Consider the following 20,572-nt stretch of genomic DNA (forward strand, 5'->3'; position numbering starts at 1 on the left):
TCTTTCTTCTTGAATTACTGTTTCCTTAGACATTGTTCCTGGTTAAGGTAGATATTTGGGTTGCTTTAGCCAATGGGGAAATTTCGTCTCTGGAAAAAAAAATGTTTGATGTTCTTGGAAGAGAGTTTTGTAGACGGTGTTTTAAAACTTTAATGATTTGATTTTTGCCTCTAAGAACTTCTAGGGAACTGTTGCCATACCTATTCAACTCATCCGGAAAAGGAAGCTGTTTTCCATTATCTGCATGTATATTATCCAACTAGAGCTTCTTCAAAATTGATAAAACTTATCTCTTCCTCTCCTTCTCTCCCTCTCACCCCCTCTCTGACTTTCCCTCTCTTTCTCATTTTAGGACAAATTTATCTTATAAACTATTGATGTATTCAGGCTACTTCTTCATCTACTTTTGTGAAATCAAGGCATAATACTTAATGTTCTTATGCACTTATAATCAGAACAAACTCAGTTAGAGCCAGTTATTTTACATCTTCCAAGGGCAGATCTTAGATGATGTTTAGATTATCTTCTCGTTTGGGGTTTTTATACCTTTTTTCCTTTCTCTTTTCATATAGATCATGTATAACATACAGGGAAATTTTTATTTTGTCAATGATCCAGGCTTACGGCATTCAACTTTTAGTTGGCCAACAAGAAATCCTCAGCATTCTTAAGGCAATAAATTAGATATGTAGTCAGTTAGTGGCTACTATGGATCCTGAGCCAGTACTCCTTGTTTTAGTCTCCCCCTCTGTACATTTCCCTGATTCCCAAGTGCCCAGTGCTCTTACACCACTCTATATCTATTGGATTTACACAACTGAGTCGCCAATCTCAGAAATCCATTGGATCTTTTCTGTGTTGGTTTATCTCCAAGGCACACATGTCTGCTTTAGCAATATGGTTGTATTCAGAGCAGCTTGATGATGCCTGCCCTATTAACCATGCTTACCATGTGTCGTTTGGTGCTAAAGTAAAATCTTTTTCTTCTTCATTCTTTTAATTATTATTCTTATCTTTACGTAGTTGTACAGAGGAGTTGTCATTTAACAAAGCCATTTATGAACACAATATACCTGGATCAATGTTACCCCTTTCAGCATTCTCACCCATCCCTCCACTACCCATTCCTTCCCTCATTATCCTCATCATTCTTGTTGGTGGTGGTGGTGGTTGTGGGTCTTGAACTCTGGGCCTGGGCATGGTCCCTCAGCTCTTCAGCTCAAGGCTAGCACTCTACCAGTTGAGCCACAGCACCACTTCCGGTTTTCTGGTGGTTAACTGGAGATAAGAGTCTCACAGACTTGTATTTCCCCCATCTTATCGTTTTTCATTCAACTACCACTTTCCCCTTTACCCCACCTCTTTCAAGTACCTGCTTCCTGGTGTTTTATTTTGCTGAACTTTGATTTTGGCTTTGAGATCTCCCTTGAATCTGCCATATTGATTTATGAGTTTGGAATCTAAATCTCCTTTCACAAATGAGGGGAAACAAGCATCGTTTGTCTCTCTGGGTATGATTTACTTCACGTAACATATTGTTTCCCCAAGTCTCCCATTTCTTTACAAATGATAAAATACCATTCTTGCTAATGGAGGAATAAAATTCCATTGTGTATATAAAACACATTTTTTCTTGATCCATTTTTCCGCTGAGGGGCATCTAAGCTTCTTTATTCTTAAAGTTTTAAGTGATATGAAAATGAATTGTTTGGTTATTATCATGTACCTGTAGTTTGTTGCCTTATGACTATCTTTACATTTAAGAGCAAAACAAGAGATTGACCAAGGCAAGTTTTAAATTCATAGTTTATAATTATCACATTCCTACTTAAATATGCTAAATTGAATTGTAGGAACCTAATAACGCTTTTAGGACTGAGTGGCAAAAACAACCTACAAATTACCTTCAGATAAGTTCAAACAATGCAGTTGTCATCTTCAAAGGAAAAAGATAAGTGTTTGAATAGATAACTGGCTTTTAACCTTACTGTAACTGATAATCACCAAAATAAATTTGAATTTCCAAGTAATATTAAGCTTTGAATTTAGATGGAGTTAATCTCAAAAAAAATGGATAAAAAACCAATTTTGTTGAATGGCAACCCTTTTGTGCAACTAGTTAAAGTTAATAAAAATATACAAAAAGGAAAAAATCTAATTTTAAAAATAAACTTGAACAGCAGTCAAAAATAGAAATCAGAAGAAAATATTTTTATAGTTATCCTGGACAGACATTAGTGGCCCACACTTACAAGCCCAGCTACTCAGAAGGTAGAGACCACAATCAGAGACAGAACCAAGGAAAAAGTTTCTGAGACTCCCATCTCAACCAAGTAGTTAAGTGTGGTGGCAATGCCTAGTGTCCCAACTTCAGTAAGAAGTATAACTTGGGGAGTATCATGGTCTTAGTTGGCCTAGGCAAAAAGTGAAACCCTGTTTCAAAAATAATCAGAGTAGCTAGGTACTTATCCTAGCTACTCAGGTGTCTGACATCTGAGAATTAAGGTTCAGAGCCAGCGTAGAAAAACAAATATTTACCTCTGAATAACCAGAAAAATTCTGGAAATGGAGTTTGGCTCAAGTGGTAGAGTACTAGCCTGAGTGAAAAAGCTAAAGTGAAATCAAGAGACCCTGAGTTGAAGCCCCAGAACAGAGGGAAAAATATAAATATGAAAATCATGCTTAATTTGAAACGTACAGCTTCGGGTTTGAGTGCTATTGATACCCAAATTCATAAATTAACAATTTGGCGGGAATAACAATACAGTACACTTTAAGAGTTGTAGGGTTTGTTTTGTTGTCTTGTTTGGTTGGGGTTATGGAGCTAATGGATTCTCCTTTGTTCAGCCACCTAGAAAATGATACAGTACTACACACATTTTTACATGAAGAAGGAATTTGACTTGGGGGATTCTATGGCTTCTTTGACTTAGAGGAAACATAGTCCAGTATCTAAAAACTCATGCTTGGAATTGTAGGTCCCTCATTGCAAAAGCTTTTGAATTTTCAACAACTAAATTTATTGCAACATCTGGGCTGCTTACTAATTGGTCAACCAACCCAATCTTCCTTCAACATTTGAAGCAAATTTACCAAGAATCTAGTTTTGCCTCCAGATGAACATTTAAAACAATTCAGCTGGGTGCTGATGGTTCACGCCTATAATCTTAGCTAATTGGAAGGTTAAGATCTGATGATCCTAGTTTGAGGCCAGCCAGGTCAGGCAAGTCTGTAAATTCTTGTCTTCAATTAAAATCAGCAAAATCCCAGAAGTGGAGCTGTGTCACACATGATAGAGCACTAACCTTGAGCATAAAAGCTAAATAAGAGTATCCAGGCCCTGTGATTAAGTACACACACACACACACACACACACACACACACACACACACACACACACACCACACACACACACACACAAACACACGCAGTGTTTAGTTGTTAAAAATGGAAACATGGTTATATGGGATTTAATTCTGCACATTGCCCCAGCTACCCTTTTCAAGGCAGAATTGGCTTCAGAAATGGCTCAGCGTGCTGGACTCCAGTGTTAAGTCTCATGGTAGAGGCCTTGCACACATACAGGTGGCAGAGGACTCTGTACATTCTTGGATGTTTGGAAATTCCTCTTTGATATCTCTGCCATCATGATAGGACCTGTCGTTCATTTGCATCTTTATAACTGACCCATCCTTTCATATATAAGTTCTAGTGAACCTTTGTTAACTACAAAGGAAGTAGGATGGATATGGATGGATGGATAGATAGATAGATAGATAGACAGATAGACAGATAGACAGATATAGATACAGATAGATATTTTAATTTCTTTCTCACACAGTTAAGAACTATAAGTTTTACAGTAACTGTCTCTGCAGGCCATACTGCTATAAAACCAGATCTAGAGTAACCTGTGTTTTGATGACTAGTCTATTTTTCTCCACTAGAGAAAGTTGTTGAAATGTGGTCTCTGCTCCTACTGCCTGGGCATCCTTTAGGAATTTGCTGTAAATGCAGATTCTTGGGTCCTCCCCTAGTGAGTCAACCTACTGGATCTTCACTCCCAGGGTGACTCCAGCTTTTCCTTAGCCCTTCAGGGGCTTCTGATGCAAGCTGAATATGAGAATGTCCATCCCAAGGGACCACTTGTGCCAAGAAAAGTAGCTATTAGGATATGGACTATTTAAGAGAGAAATTACTCTAGGTTTTTAAGGTCTGTGTGTGTGTGTGTGTGTGTGTGTGTGTGTGTGTGTGTGTACTACCTGACCTCATCTACTATGTAGAGAGCTTGAGCTTTTCAGTTAAAGGGAGAACAACTCATACATAGCTCGTGAACTCATGAAATGAGCCCCCTGGTCAGAGAGTTTGCAAAGCATCCATTAAGTTTGGAAGTGGGATGTGGCCATCACAGAGGACTTTTTGGAACCTTTGGTTTAATGATCATTTCTTAAATGCTCCAAGCTGCTTCTGCTCCCAGGGCCTTTGTACATGTTGTTCTCTCTACTTACAAAGTTTTCTTCTTTCTGCATCCGGTCACTAACTTCTTTCTATCTTTGCTTAAATTGCACTTTTTCTGGTTTCTGATCCCATGCACAGACTCTACAGATGATTCTGGCATACAAGGTTGGATATGGGAGCTATCAGTCTACACCTTAACTGATGCTGTTGCTTTCAGTGAGACTTCCTATCTGCCTTGCAGACAGAAAGGTGAGAGTGAAGAGAGTAAGAAGGAAGGGGTGGACAGAAGTGAGTCCACAGGGGTGAGGAACAGGGTGGGCTGCCCATCTTTCCTCCCTTAGCCTCTCATGGCAAAGAACGACTTCAAGAAAATGGGAATGTTTCATGCCTGGAAAACTATGGGGAGAATGAACCCTTAAGTTCATTAAGTGATGATGGGAGAGAAAAAAATGTATTTGGCTTCTACAGAGAGAATATATTTTAACCTGGTGTTGTCCTAAGCAGAAAAATACATGCAAGCCACATACACAATTTTAAAAGTTTTCTAACAACCTGCTTTAAAAACTTCAAAAAGAGGCCGGGGAAAGCACTCGTTAACATGTGTGCAGCCCTGCACTCACTCTCCAGCAATACAAAAAATAACTAAGTAAATAAAAATAAAAACAAATGAGTTAAACTAATTTTAATTATGTGTTTTACCTAAACCAATCATGCAAAATATGACCATTTCAACATAAAATCAATATGAGAAAATTATTACTGAGATACATTTTATGTTCTTTTTTTTAATATTAAGTGCAATACATTTAAAGACATGTCAGTTCGCATGCTAAAATTTCAGTGGTGCAAATTCAATATAATCCTATCAAGAATACAAACTATGGTTACATTGACTCCATTTTAAAATTTTTAGTTAAAAGTAAACTAAAAGTTCAGTTCTTTGGCCACATTTCAAGTGCTAACAGAGATCGGTAGCTAATGTCTACTGTTTTGGACAGTGTAGTCATTGACAATTGGAGGATTAAGTCCAATTCTCTTTTGCATCTCTTCTTATTCTACAATAGAACTATACTTCATTGAGAATATGGCTTGACTTTTGGATTATAGATTTTTTTAACTTTTATTTGAAAATGCTAAGAACAGAGGGGTAAAAGTTACATAAGTCAGGCAAAGAATACATTTCCTTTTGGACAATGTTATGGCTTTACTCACCCTCTCCCAGTTTTTCCCTCCCAGTCCTCTCTCAAATTGTACAGATCATGATCCAGGCAATGGAAAGATATCCTAACCCAGGGCCAGTCATTATACTTGTTTTACGAATGAATTGTGAAAATTGGGTAAATGTCTGTCTGTCTTGAAAAGTGACTGGTGCTCTGAGGCTGCAGTAGCTCAGGTCCTTCTAGAAGGTCTTAGGTGAGCAAGTAGTAGATGAATGAAAAAAATCAACATGGAGCATAAATTAATGAATACGTGTTCTATTTTCTATATGAGCTGTTGCGAATGGTTTTGAAATTTTGAAAAGTAAAAAAAGCAGCTTTATTCTCATTTTCCATCAGTCAACTAAGGCAAGAACCTTGAGAACAAAAAATAAAATATTTAAGATTCAGCTTGAATCAAAGAGAAACTCAGGCAATTTTCCCAAGCAGAGCTAGTCAATAACTTGATATTGGGATTTTTTTGTAAGTTGTAGCACCTACAGCTTGAGCAGGCATTGCTGAGCAATGGAGCGATGTTTACTGGTTACTATATCCAGTGTTAAGGAAGCTTAGTGACATTTTCCCCCTACAATGGCTTCTTTCCCCAGATGGCTTAAATTCTCTAGAGCTGCGGAGTGTAATATAAGAACAACGGATGGGTCTTCGCTGAGTCTCTCTGGATATACCTAAGGATAATATGAAACCATCACACAGTATTCTTCCTCCTTTTCAGTCAGTATTTCCATGTCCGCTCTTTCCAAGCCGTAGCCTATCATTTCCAAATTCTTAATTCAAGGGCTGAAGAGAGTAGCGCCTGACATGCCCAGATGTCTTGTAACCACATTTAGAAAAGAAAAAGAAATAGGAAACTCAGTTTGAATGGATATCTATGCATGTCAAAGCCCTAGTATTTTTAGGACTTAGATTAGAAACTCAAAGCTGTGCAGCTCAGGAAAAAAAATGTAGAAAATATGTATTAACAATATTTGTTTCCAGGGGACCCTTGAACCTTGCGTGCCAGGCTGCCATACATTCTTGTTCCATGCTACATCTTCATCAGTCTAAAAGAAATGGATTTCATGCTGTATCTTAAAGGCCAAGTTGCAGCCCAGTACATTTCACATGTCATCGATATGCTCTCCAACACAACTTCAGACACAAGCTTTGTGGATGAGTTTCATAAAACAAAGCCCTTCGCATCCCAAAGGAGGGTGGATTGGGAGACTGAGGGCCTATCAGCAAGTTTTCAGGATCATCCTGAGACTCTGAGAGATGGAGGAAAAGTGGAAGTGACTTTTGATGGGATGGAGAACTTCGTTCCCTGCAGAGAACCACATTTTAGAAGAGTGTCCCATTTATACAACCAAGCCATCATTACTATACTGTGCCAGTTCAATTCACTGACGCAAAGATATTGGCAATCATGCCGGCTGTCCTGCCCCTCTGTGTGTCCTCTGGCCTTTCTTGTACATCAGGATATGATAGGCAGGGCAGAAGCAGGCGCCATGTTAGGCCTATTGGCATCACCATGAACCAAATGGATGTCTGCCTGAAGCTGAGAGTATAATGGGAACCTGACAAAAAGCATACAGACAACACAGTTGTATCTTCAGTAATAACTTGGGGGTGGGGGAGGGGGTTGTTTGGTTTGGTTTCTTCATTTGAGATTGGGTCTCAGGAGATTGGGTCTCCAGGCTAGTCATGAACTCCAGATCCTCCAGTCTCAGCTTCCCAAGTACTGAGATTACAGATATGTACTGCTACCACCAGCTGTTTATAGAGGTGGTGAGAATAGGGCTTTCCAAGAAAGGAGGCATTTAGGCAGAGACCTAAATGAATGATACAAGATAGCAAAAGCCTTTCAGGCAGAGGAATTGGCAAGTGCTAAGGCCCTAAGGTGGGGGCATGTGAAGGAGATAGGCAGTATGGTGGCTCCAGGAAAGGAGGGAGGATAGGAGCTGAGTAATCAGGATCCAGGCCCGCAGATTGCTGCATTGTGTGGTACCCTGTCATTTTGTGACTTGTATCCTGAGAGTGATAGGAAATCATTGTAGCACTTACATTTTTATTCCATCTTAGTCTTCCTTGGGGGTGCTGGGAATGTTTTTGGTAGTCTAGTATAGCACCTTCAGGTATCTTTTACACAGTAATGTTTTTAAATGCACAAAACCCAAGGGAATGTCAAAGAAACCTGCTATATTGATATATAATGTAGCAAAGTTCCCTGAAAGGGAGACACATGTTATGATTTCCATTCTCAAAGGATTCTCTGCCTGCTGTGGGGTGAATAGACTGTGGGCAAAGAAAGGAGATGCCAGGACAGCCAAGGTGGTGTTATGAGCAAAGTTGTTTCTAGTTATCTTCTAGGGCACTGGCCTCAGAAGCACAATTGTCTAACTGTTTTTAGTGAGAAGAAAAGTGAATACTCCTTCTATTTCTATTTAGACTCCTTTTGAATGAAAAAAGAAAAACATATCATTCCCATTTATATTTATATTTAATTAGCCTTCATTCTTTTTAACTGCTCTATTGAATGTAGGTTTCACAATATCCTCATATGCTAGGACTTTAATCAAATTCTATAACTCATGAATATGTACATACATTGGAGGCACCTGCTCAGAATGTATTTATGCCATGGTTATTTGATCAATGGAATCTGAGGATCATGATTTCAGGAGATTGATACTGTAAGAATCTGAAGAAAAAGCCACCCTGGTTTAGATCACACTCCATTTTAGATCCATTTTGTGGGAGCGCTGAATTACTGCCATGAGTCAACCTCGCTAAGTGTCAGCTGTTTCTCAAGCGCCCCTACCTCTCCTTAAGACCCCTCATCTGGCTGTCAATCTATTTACACCCAGTTAGACTTAGTGTCACCTCTAAGGTAGCATGTTTCCCCAGGGAAACGAGTTTTCTAAAGTTAGTACTGCCAGGTAGGAAAAGTGGTTCTTGGTATTTCCCCTAAAATGCAGTGGGTTCTGAAGAAAGTCCTCTCTAGTAGTGCAAGCCAGGCACAGTATTGTGTGGTCTTGTCCACCCTCATTTGATGCATCCTCAGTTACTCCAGACTCCAGATCCAGCCAGACTCCAAGTCTGATGTTAATACCTCCTGTATGCCTGCGTCAAATAGAGCTGTACTGGACATTTCACTTGATGGTAGGTAGTGGAATGGTGAGGTTATCCTGGGTGTGCCAGCGCACAGGGATGTGAAGTTTTCCTTTAATACACAAGAGGAGTGAAGGGAGCATGAAGAAAGTAGAATGGGGTGAGGAACTGATTTTGTGAAAATACACTCCAGTTCTAGCCCAGCTCCTTCTCTAGCTCTCCCCCTCCCCCGCCTCTCTTTCTCACCCTCTCTCTTTTTCACATTCACAAAATATGCACACACATGTATACTCATACACACACAGAAACAGAAGGAAGATGTTCCTTCCTTTTCTCTATTTTTAAATTTTATTTTATTGTAAAGATGCTGTACAGAGGGGCTACAGTTACATGAGTAAGGTAATGAGTACATTTCTTGTTGAACATCATGACCAAAGAAAATACTTCATTTTTTTATCCATAAAATAATTCTTTTATAAAGAGAATTACCCAGGCTTCTTAGGAAGTGAGTAGAACCACGTTCAGGGAGGCTGTTAGGATGAAAATCTAGTCACCTGTTGGTAGTCATCCCCTTGGTACTGGAGTCTAGCATTAAGCCATCTTGGACATGTTGAAAATACTAACAAGAAGAATTCCACATCCCTGCCTGCTGGGTAGAAATTGGCTTGGGAATTAAGTACAGACCTGGACATTTGACAGCATAGTATTAGGCCCTCTTCCTAGGCTTTCAGTCTGAGGGCATGTGCCTGATTCTGTGGTTCCCAACCCCCGCCCGGACTCCTTTTTGCTTGCTTATTTTAAATTTCTTATTAGTGAGCATTTGTTGAAATGGTAACATGAAGATAAACTGATTAGAGGGAAAGATAGTTTGATGAGTCACTATAACTTGGCTGAAATACCAGGGCAAAAAGGGACCTGACCTCTGGGTGTCACATGTTTATGCGCCTGAAGGATAAGATTCTGGGCCACATCCAGCTACCTATGGTTTCTCTCTAGCCATTGACAATGGGGACAGTCACTAGAAGGGCACTAAAATCATTTCTGGGTAGGATAGTTGGGGTGGGCCAGGGGTTAATTAAGTATCCCCACATTCTGGGAAGTGATATTATGTGTCAAAAGCACCTAGCTAAAAAAAATACAACAAAAGAAAAGCAACTAGTTTGAAATGAAGAAAAAAAGAAAACACTCAGAGACCGCCACTTTGATCTCCTTCCTGCACCCTTCCCATTGGGGCTGCCCTTGATGGAAGGATGCCTGGGCTAATTTCTACAGAACATCATGGGAGTTCCTGAATGCTTTGTTGCATTTAGTGTATGGTTTGTTCTAAGGGGCCAGAGAAGAGTCCAGTCTTACATGCTCTGAAAGTGTGTTTAGGAGTGGAGGACTTTCAGATTTCTGAAAACGTACCTCTCTATTTATTGACCTACTTATTGTTTCAGATTTCCATTTGGAAGAACAGAGGAGCCCTGGAAGGTGATCAGTGGCATTAAATAAGGATGGCAGCAATGTCTCTAGGTCTTTTACTTCCTTCAAGTATCCCATTCATTCTGAATAGATGTGAAATCAGATTTTCAGATTTTATTTTCTATCAGTTTATCAAGGAAACATTTGAAGTTTTAAAAGCTTCCGTGTTTCTAAATATTTAAGCTGACCACAGTAACTCCGGGCTTGGAGTCTCAGATCTATGGAAGTTTCCATTGACAGCTAATGACACAGGTCTCTTGAGCAGCCCCTGCAGACGATGAGAATGTGAGAAGCAGATTGGGATTCTTTGAATATCTATTGGGTGCCAGGCACAAGAAACATGTCTTATACATGACAACTTATTTCAAAATCATAATAAATATGATTTTATTAATAAGCCTGTTCCCATTTAACAGATGAAGACACTGAGTTCTTGGATCTGTAATGAATTTTCAGCAAGGTGCCAACTGTGATTCCCAAGTTTGTGGAACACCTGCACTTAGCAACTTTTCTTTAACAGGTTTTGGTTTGAAGGAACCAAAAGGTGAACTTTTAACATTTCTCAGTGTTACATTTTTTCCCCTGCCTTCCAAAAATGAATGGATTTCCTCCTGGGCTTCTAGCCCTCCCTCGTGTCCTCTTGGTTCCCTTTAAAAGAAATTCCTGTGTGTCTCATTCCTCTTCTTTATCGGCCTTATAGAGCCGAGGCTCACTGGGGCACCGATTTAATGAAATAAAAATTTCAAGCATGTTTGGTTTGATTCTAGGCGATACAAATAGAGGATTGTGAGTGCTTTGTAGTCAAGTTTAAAGGGAAGGGAAAGGTGGAAAGAAAAAGTAGGTCAAGTTCGGTAACAGTGATGTCTTCTTAAAGGCTGCATAGTGAAGATTTAGCTATTGAAAAATGGAAAAATAATGGCACAGCCATAGTACTTTGGCACTTCTGTATTCTGAAATTTTGAGTTCTCCCCTTTATAATATTTGCCTGTGGTATGAATCAACTGTGGCATGAATCCACTGTTGTACTCAATAATATAATTTACATGCATATTGATTTGTCCCTCCCAAAGATTTTGAGGTACAGTTGCTCTCTCTGAGAAAACAAGCAGAGAAGTTCATTGACTTGACCACGGTTAGCCAGCCTTCCCCAGAGTTAGACATTATTGCCTAAAAGTAGAAGCTGGGCCTAGGAAGATTAGTTGTAGACCTCTTGACCACTGTTCTGGCCTACTTTTAAGTTGCAGGGTCTTAATTTCATGACTTCCTGGAGTTTTACAGATTCTTTTTCTTAATTAGAACCAGCTCACAATGCAGCTGGAAAGGTAAATATTTATCATGTTTGGTGTTAGAGTTGAAGTCTTTGTTCTGTTTTGTTTAAAAAGAAAATCTAAGCTGGGCAATGATAGCTTACACTTGTAATCCCAGCTACTCAGGAGGCTAGATCTAAGGATCGTGATTCAAAACCAGTTCTGACAGTAAAGTCTGTGACACTCTTCAATTAACTACCAAAAAGCTGGAAGAGTAAGTGAGCTCAACTGGTAGAGCACCAGGGTTGAGTTAAAAAAAAAAAAAGCTAAGTGACAGCACAGTACCCAGGCCCTGAGTTCAAGCCTTAGTACACACGCACACACACACACACACACACACACACACACACACACACACACACACACACACAGTCTAAGGCAATGCCATGAATTTTCTGCACATTCTCTTACATAGACCTCATATTCCTCCGTTTGTATTTACCTTATGAAAAGGTCACTTTAATACAGTACTCAAATTTCATGTTTCTCAGCAGCTTCCCTGTGGCTGAAAGCTGCTCTACAAATCGACTTCTAGAATATTTTGTTATAAATGGTAGTGTTCCCTAATAGGAAGTGCTTTAGTCAATAAGTTATAGGCTTCCTAACTAGGACTTTTGTGAAGTTTTTCTTTTTCCATAAATTCCAGGAATCTGCAAGCGATTTTTATTTTACTCTCAAACTGTAGTCTTGCCTGCCCATCCACTCTGATTTACTGGAAGGAATAGTGATTCTGAGCTATTTCTTTTATCAGTCAGCTACCTGGCTAAAGTCTGTGGTAGAAGGGGCAGGGAGAGTAGAGACTAAGAAGCCTGAAATGGTAAATTACTGCAGGTTCTGGAGAAAAACAGAATTAGAAGCATTGGTGGTTCAGATGAAAATAGCACATTTCCTTTCTGCTTGGGCTGTGGGGGGTCAACTCACTCAGGGGAATAGAAAATAAATAAAAATTGATCCCTCGCCAGTCGAAGGAAATGCTCTGACTCTGGGAACTGAAATGACAGCTCCACATTTGAAGATCTTGTGAAACAACATTTGAAGGTTAAAACAAAACTACATAGACATACTACAAACAAAGAAGTGTCATACCCTGTTAGGAAATCTAGTCTTTCCAGAATTCTTGAAGCAGCCCCTTTTTTTTTTCCAAGGCTGACCACCAGGCAGCAGAAACCTAATCTGGAGTGAGCTGTTTGTTTGTTGCTGACCTTGGCTCTTCCATCTCTCCTGCAGGTGAGAAGCCTTACAAGTGCTCCTGGGAAGGCTGTGAGTGGCGTTTTGCACGGAGTGATGAGCTCACGAGGCACTACAGGAAACACACAGGTGCAAAGCCCTTTAAATGCAACCACTGCGACAGGTAAGGGGACTTAGAAACCCCGGGTGCTGAAGGGGAGAGATGGGAAAGTTGGGTTGGAAGATGGCCTGCTCTGCGCATGTGCTCATGGATTTGTCACAAGCCCGTCTCACAGATACTTGGTCCTGGGAATGCCTTTTTCTCTTTCCATTAGGGAGACCAGTGACAAAGCATGCCTTCTTGCCATGTAGTTGAGGTATGAATTCAGTTTTACAAGCATTTACTGAGAAGTTTCCTTGAATTTGTCACTAGGTATCAACAAGACATTGTTCCTACCCTTGGAGAGATGATACAGTAAATAATTGTAGTTTAATAGGAAAAGTAATCGAGTAGATAATGTTCACCTGTACCTGCTCTCAATACTGCTTTCTCTGAACCTTCATGATATGAAAAGTATAAAGTTTACTTAAAGGAAGCAAGGTTAGTCTAGCAAGCTTTGCTCTGAAGCATTATCATAAATGAATTTGCTAATGAAACTTTCTTTGGAGGCCTTAGAACATTTTTTCCTCCATGCAGGTAGACAAAGGGGTCCAAAAGATGCCAACACTTGGAGAACAAACCTATGTTGTGATTCAATTTCAAACTTTCAGCATTTGATATGGAAGGAGGATCAGGTAGCAACAGATACTACCCAAGTAATTGAATCTGACAGCCCTGGCATTATCAACCAATAAACCCCAAAATGGAGACTCTGCAGGCCAAGGTGAAGGCAGGATTAGGTTTAGACATAATCAAATAATGGGCTTGCATCTGAGCGTGTTATCCTTCTAATCCTATTTCTGTGTTTAAAAGGAAGCTTAAGAAAATTAACCATCTTTTTAATGCAATACTAAAGGTCTCCGTTATGATGAGAAAAATGCTTCTAATACGATAAAAGCCTCTGACAGCCTCAGGGTTCCCCCGGTATGGGCAGCAGCTTTCAGGATGGCAGGAGGGAGTGAGCAGGATGTCCACAGGGGCCTGGCTGTCCTTGGAAGGAAATGTGATCACTTGTGCATCCTGCCCACCCCCCAGTCCCCATGCCCGTGGCCTCCCGCTGGCCAGCCCTTCCTCTGTAGTTCCCTTGTTTGGAAAGCAGGCCAGGGATGGCCCAATCTCATGGTTGGCCAAGTTGGCTCCACGCTGCTTTAAGATGCTTATAAAGAAGCAATTATGTTTTTCCTCCTTTTTTTCTTCTTCCTGAAGAAGCTATTTTCCTCTTATCTTCATCCTCTAAGAACTAAATAAGGACTCCGAGCCTCCTGGAGCCCAAAGATAACCTCCCACCCAGGGCTGGGGAAGTACACTCCATGCTGCTATTGTCTCCCCACTGCCTTGGAACTCAGTTCTGCTACCCAGCAGAACAACTGTTGTTTTAGTTTCTATCCGGATCCCTAGAAAGCCTCCTGATTATTCAGGACTCGGCAGCTTGTCTTTTGTAGAAAGTGCCGCCTTATTTGACATCCTCCTTTGACTCCCATCTCAAGTGTCCCTGGTACACTCTTCACTTGCTCTGGCTAATTAAGAAACCTATGGGTCATGACTCTTCTCACTGTGAGCAAGGGCATTCAGTTGCCTCCATGAGATGAAGGTACATTGTTTGTGAGCTGTCGTGGCATGACATGATGTCGCAGCAATAGACATGCACACAAGCTGTCCATCTCTGAAGGATGGTGTGGCTATACTGGAGGGAAAATGTGAGCATTTTTCCTTGGAGGTGGATAGCATGTATTTAGGAGGAAATTGCCAGACTTGGTATTCCTCTCTTCAGATCCACTGGTTGAGGAATGTACAACTGCCCAGCTTTTCATCTATGAGCCTTCAGTCTTCCCACAGATGTGACTTACGTGGAGAAATACCCAAGCCCACTAGATAATATAGTGAAGGAGATACCAGTGATGGGTAATTTGGTTAGTGTTTTGTTTTGTGTTCTTTATCAAAATACACTATGATTTCTGGGGCTAGAATTTGCTGTTCGAACGTTGCCAATTCTGGGACATGGTGGGAAAAAGGGGGAGAAGGGGTCAACCAGAGTCCTGTGGCGTATTCCAGTAGTACCTTTTTGGTGATGTCAGAAATGAGAGTTAGAGTGTCATCAGTGTCTCATAACAGGCAGAATTTTGCATTTCAACTGCAGTGAATGCGCTAAGAATAGACTGGTCTGAGAGCTGTTTTGGGGAATTGGAGTGTCCCCAAAGCAGAAGAAAGGAAGACCTGGATTGAACGAGGTGCTGGCATTCCTTAGGAGACTTTCACCTTTGCAAACAGAGGGCATCACAGCAGTACCCTGCACGTAGATGCACTACTGCTTGCCTCTTAGAGTTTGAGCAACTAGTCTACCTTATTTAGAAGCTAAATGAGATATGATCTCCCTGTCCTTAAGTATATACCAGGTCTAATTTAGGCTTTTATTTTGTCCATACGGTAGTTTGGTATTTATTTATTTATATAGCTAGTGTTTCACCTAGTTAAACATTACATACACACATTTTTAAAATGCACTTCTGGTTTTGTCTGAAAAACAGTCCTAGCCACAGTGGGCTCACATTCCCCATGCTGTCACTGATTGGAACTGCATGGTCATGAGATGACTATTTTTCTACTTTCTCCACCATTCCCTATTGCCTCCTCAACCTGGTGGTAAACATACATTGCCAGGTATTAACCTAATTTCTTTGTTGTTTGTCCTACCAGAAAGAACAGTATTTCTTTGTATACATGTTCCATCAGAATTGGAAAGAGATAACCTGATAGTGTTATATGTTTGTTGTAACTTGACTTATTACACTTAGAAGCTTTATCTGCCCCTGAAAAAACTGGGCTATGTCCCTTCAGGTTTGGGGTATAGTGAGAGGACTGTATCATTTCTTTACCATCAGATTGAACTATGCAGCTTACTGAGTGACCACTTATCAGAGGGTTGAGTCATTTCAAACTCATAGAATGTGAGGTGGCTGATGGTGGTGAATAGAGCTCTGCTTCCATTAGACACAATGTGCAGAATACATTCTTCTAACTCAGCATAGTTCAGTGTAAAGGGACTGCCACTCGGGTAATGCATCCAAAATCTCAAGAGTTTGGGAGGAGGGAGGCCAGTTGGATTTTCATGACAGTGCATTTACATGTAATAAGAACTACCTGCCAGAATCTTAGCCCTTTAGCCCTAGAGGATTGCTGCTAGCTTACTCTCCATGTGACTTTCAGTGTGCCTTATTCATGAGCAAGAGAAATGACTGTGAGCTTTGACTGGTCCTCTGGAATGCACACATTTCAGTCATTAAGGACCTTCTAAGGACCTTCTTGCTTAAGGTCATCTGGCTGCTACACAATTATAAACACCCCCTGGGGTTGTATTACCCTTAAAAATAATTCGATTCTGCATTTCTAGATGTAGAGTTTATCTACTACCTTTTATGGTTCCTATGTGGAACTAAGTATAAATTAATAAATAGAAATTAATCATGACTAAGGATATCACTGGTGTGAAGTGAAATTAAAATCTCAACACTGAGGAACCTTGTCTAATCCTGAACATCATATATTTTCTAAAATTTGAACAAATGATGATTCTAATTTGATTCAGTAGAGGTACAATTATATTTCGCACTGTTTTAAAGATTTGAGATTTTTTTTCCTGAAAAATTTATTGAAGGGAAACAGAAGCTTGAATGTATATTGCTAGATACTCAACAGTTGGTAAAGGCAGAGTAAAAGTTGAACACATAAATGACTGAATGGATCTTTTACATAAAATTCTCTATCAAGAATGTTACTTTATTTCTTGAAAGTTCTAATGGTGTAGAAAAGAAAGCAAAGGAATTCCACTCAATTCCAGGGCTCTCTTCTCACTAGCTCAAATTCCTTTTTCCATTGGACAGGCAAGGTTTCTGCCTTGTTCTCTCCCCAATCCTGCCTGACCACTGACCCTCTAATATTCCAGTTACCACTGTAACCAGTGCCCCCAAATTAGCATCATATTCATGTACTTCACAAATGTGTCGTCTTGCCATTTCGTAGGCTTCAAAGTCCAACATGCCTCCAGTGTTCTCCCCGGGCTAAAGTCAAGGTCTCAATAGGCTGGCTTCTTTTCTGGAGGGTATAAAGGAAGAGTCTTTTCCTTGGCTTGTCCAACTTGGAGCAGCTGCCCACATTCACTGCTCATCACCCACTCCTCCATCATCACAGCTGCTCAGTACTTTTCCAGCCCGCATCTGTATGGTGTTCTTTCAATTCCCATGCCATTTTTAAGGACCTTCTGATGATGGTGGGCCTACCCAGATAATCCAAGATAACCTCCCTTCAGCTGATTAGTAAATCAGTTCCATCCACAACCTCTCCTTTGCACAGCTATAAATATAGGCACAGGGTTGGGGGATTATGGGTGGATATTTGGTGTAGAGAGCACCTTATTCTACCTAAAACAACCTCCACAGATTAACAGACAACTATGGCTGAGAACAGGAGTTCTACAGTCAGGCTACCTAGGTTGAAATGGTTTAGCTATGTTCTGATGAACATCTTATCTAGTACTGGGAGATAAGAATGTTATCTTTGTTGTTGTTGTTGTTTTGTGAGAGAGACTATTTTAAAAAAGAAATAAGAGCCAGGTGCCAGTGGCTCATGCCTGTAATACTAGCTTCTCAGGAGGCTAAGATATTACAGTTCAACCCTTATCTCCAATTAACCAACAAAAACCTGGAAGTGGAACTATGGCTCATTTGGCAGAGCACCAGCCTTGAGTAAGCCTTGAGTTCAAGCCCTAGAACCATAAACAACCCCCTCCCCCCCATATACACACACAAAACAAAACAAAACAAAGAAATACCTACAATGATAACTTCCCAATCTGGATCTGAATTTTCTTCTCTAGATAGTTGGGATTAAAAGGGAAGGAAAGCCAGGTGCTGGTGCTCATGCCTGTAATCCTAGCTACTCAGGACACTGAGACCTGAGGATCACGATTTGAAGCCAGCCCAGGCAGAAAAGTCTGTGAAACTCTTATCTTCAATGAACTACTAAGAAAAAGCCAGAAGTGGTGCTGTGGTTCAAATGATAAACTGATAGCTTTGAGCACAAAGTGGCTCAGGGACTGTGCCCAGACCCTGAGTTCAGGCCTCAGGACCAGCAAAAATAAATAAATTATACAAATAAATAAATTAATGGGAAAGAGAGAGAAGAAAGGATGGAAGAAGGAGGAGGATTCGAGAACAGACAGTAGACAACACTCAGCCATACAAGTTAAATGCTAAATTTCCTGCCGGCTTTATACCCTTTTCTGTGTACCAAAGAAACTTGGCACTGTTTTATACTAAATCAAATTCCTTTAGAACTGACTCTTAAGATTTAATCCATATAGCTTGCTCATAACATATTTGGGCCTAAAATAAGTGGGTATAATTGAGATTGTTACTGTTATTGAATGTGTGATTGGGTTGGGTTGTTTTTTGCTGTAATTTCCCCATCTTTATATGTTTTGGTTTTTTTTTTTTTTTCATTGTACTTCTATCCTGTTTAGCTTCATTTCCTTGGGATTCTATCCTGCACATGTACCTATTTAAGGAATGGACACAAACAGAGGGTGTGCAGAGTGTTGGGGTCAGAGGGCAGGGTGGATTTGTTTGTTTTAAGAATGAATACACACAGGAAAATCCTGCCCTGAACAGGAAACTCCACTAACCTAAGCAGAGCAGCCTCTGAACATGCTAGCCAGAGTATTAGATGGTGGGATGTCTCAGGTCCAGGGGAGCCTGGGAACATTCTCATAGGTCAGGAAGTGGCTAGTTTTCAGGAGAGGGATGGAGAGAGACAACACACAGCCAGAGCCAAGCGTGACTGTTGTTGTACGTGCTCATTTCCTGGGATTCCAGCCAGAACCTTAGCTCGTCAGCTGTTGGGACATGGAAACACCCACACTATTAGTTGTAAGGTGCAGAATCCTGACTCAGGCTGGTGTTAACATCACAGAGAGTTTATTAGCTCAGGTAACTAGCAAGAAGAGAAAATTTGATTTACCTCTAGGCTCAGCTGGCTTCAGGTTCCCAGATGTTGTCATCAGGACTCTTTCTTGCTCTTTCTGTGCTCTGATTCCCTTTTGCCTGTTGGCTTTCTCTCCAGGAGGCTCCTTCCCATAGTGGCAATATGGATACCATTCGCTCCAGGCTTATACCTTGGTAGTTGAGCAGTCTCAGTGGAAAACAAAGAACATTTCTCTTTCAGCAATTCCATCAGTTGGGCCTCCTCCATTGTCCTTTATAGGTCATTTGACTGTGTCTTATCATGTCACTATGGCCATAGAAGGCCATCTTTGATACTACTGAGAACATAGAACGATTGCCACCCAATAGTGTCTGGTCACAGATGAAAAAGGCAGGAAGACAACCACTGTTCTCCTGCTGAGGAAATCATTCAGTTAACAACATTAGGTACCAAGTCATTGTTTAGTCCAAAAGGATAGACTCAGAGATTTGCTCTAGCTAGCTTCTAGCCCCTCCCTAGCTATGTAGCCATAGCTCAGCTCCTTACACACACACACACACACACACACACACACACACACACGATGAAAATACACACTGTGGAGGGTAATATTAGACAGAACATCCTTCTCCCAGCACAGTGCCTTCTTTTTCTTGACTTGAATACGGAGCACATGCATGGGCCTGCAGACTTCACAAGAAGCTCTCTCATTGTAAAGCTCAGGTCTGAAATTTGGGTGGTGCAACATCACTGTTCCAGGAGCTGATGAAATAGGCTGATTGTTTTTCCCCTTTTTGTATTTGCAGTATGTGAACATGACACTTGTGTTTAAAGCATTGTCCCATTTGTTTCTTCTTCGTTTCATACAATTGCAACCATAACAGCTAGCCTCTTCCCATTTATGAGGCAGTATTCTGAGTGCTTTGCAGAGATCACCTTATTTAATCCTCACAGCCAACCTATGAACAGTACTACAACTATCTCTGTTTGACTGATGAGGAATTAAGGGACAAAGTTGTGAATGAGCCACACACCTCTTGAAAGTGCTGGGATCTGAATTCAAGCAGTCTGACCCCTTCCCTAGCAGCTCATTTCTCAATTCACACAGACTGTCTCTCTGTTAAGGTTGATCATTTGTCTCTCCATGAGGTTAATAGAACGAGTAGTGTTCTTTCCCTGGACTGCTCTGATATTCTGTTGTTGTTGTTTATATGTTCTAGGTGTTTTTCCAGGTCTGACCATCTTGCCCTCCATATGAAGCGACATATCTAAAAACAACAACAACAACAACAACAAAACAAACCCTAAAGGCCAGAGTTGTCATGGCGTCGGCCAACGTCCGAAGGAAATGCCGTGAGGCAGAGGGCTGGACTTCAGGCGGGGGATCCATTGCCTTGCAGAAGAAAGTTCTCACTTAAAACCTCTGTGTACACACATGCGCGCACACACACAGACCCACACACCCTGTCACACACAGATGCACACACGCACCTACTGTCGTGCACTCAACTCTATTTAAACTATATACATCTATTCCTTATGCCTTGCCCTAGCCAGATGGTAGAAGGCGAAGAGGAAGGAGGCCTGGTGAACTCAGCAAGGCAGACCGGCTGCTTACTTCAGCTCTCTTGGAATTACTTCCTGCTGTTGCCAATGGAAATCAAAGCAAATGGATGTGACGTCTCCGCAGGTGGACGGCAATCTGAGGGGCTTATTTTGCTTCTCGGTGCAACTTA

At 40.8% G+C, this 20,572-nt stretch overlaps 1 protein-coding gene across 2 annotated transcripts in view; it reads left to right on the forward strand.

The window, feature by feature from the left end:
- Klf7 (Kruppel like factor 7) overlaps positions 1–20,139 on the forward strand; it is an 86,481-nt gene extending 66,342 nt beyond the window's left edge. For both annotated transcript variants that reach the window (XM_042679199.1, XM_042679200.1), the window contains exons 4-5: positions 12,761–12,884; positions 20,057–20,139. In XM_042679199.1, coding sequence (XP_042535133.1) covers positions 12,761–12,884; positions 20,057–20,108 — 176 coding nt within the window. In that variant the 3' untranslated portion in view covers positions 20,109–20,139. The remainder of the gene's footprint in view (positions 1–12,760; positions 12,885–20,056) is intronic.
- Positions 20,140–20,572: the final 433 nt, after the last annotated feature.

This window comes from Dipodomys spectabilis, unplaced genomic scaffold, assembly GCF_019054845.1.
Source record: "Dipodomys spectabilis isolate Male_0828 unplaced genomic scaffold, ASM1905484v1 ptg000051l, whole genome shotgun sequence".
Lineage (NCBI taxonomy): Eukaryota > Metazoa > Chordata > Mammalia > Rodentia > Heteromyidae > Dipodomys > Dipodomys spectabilis.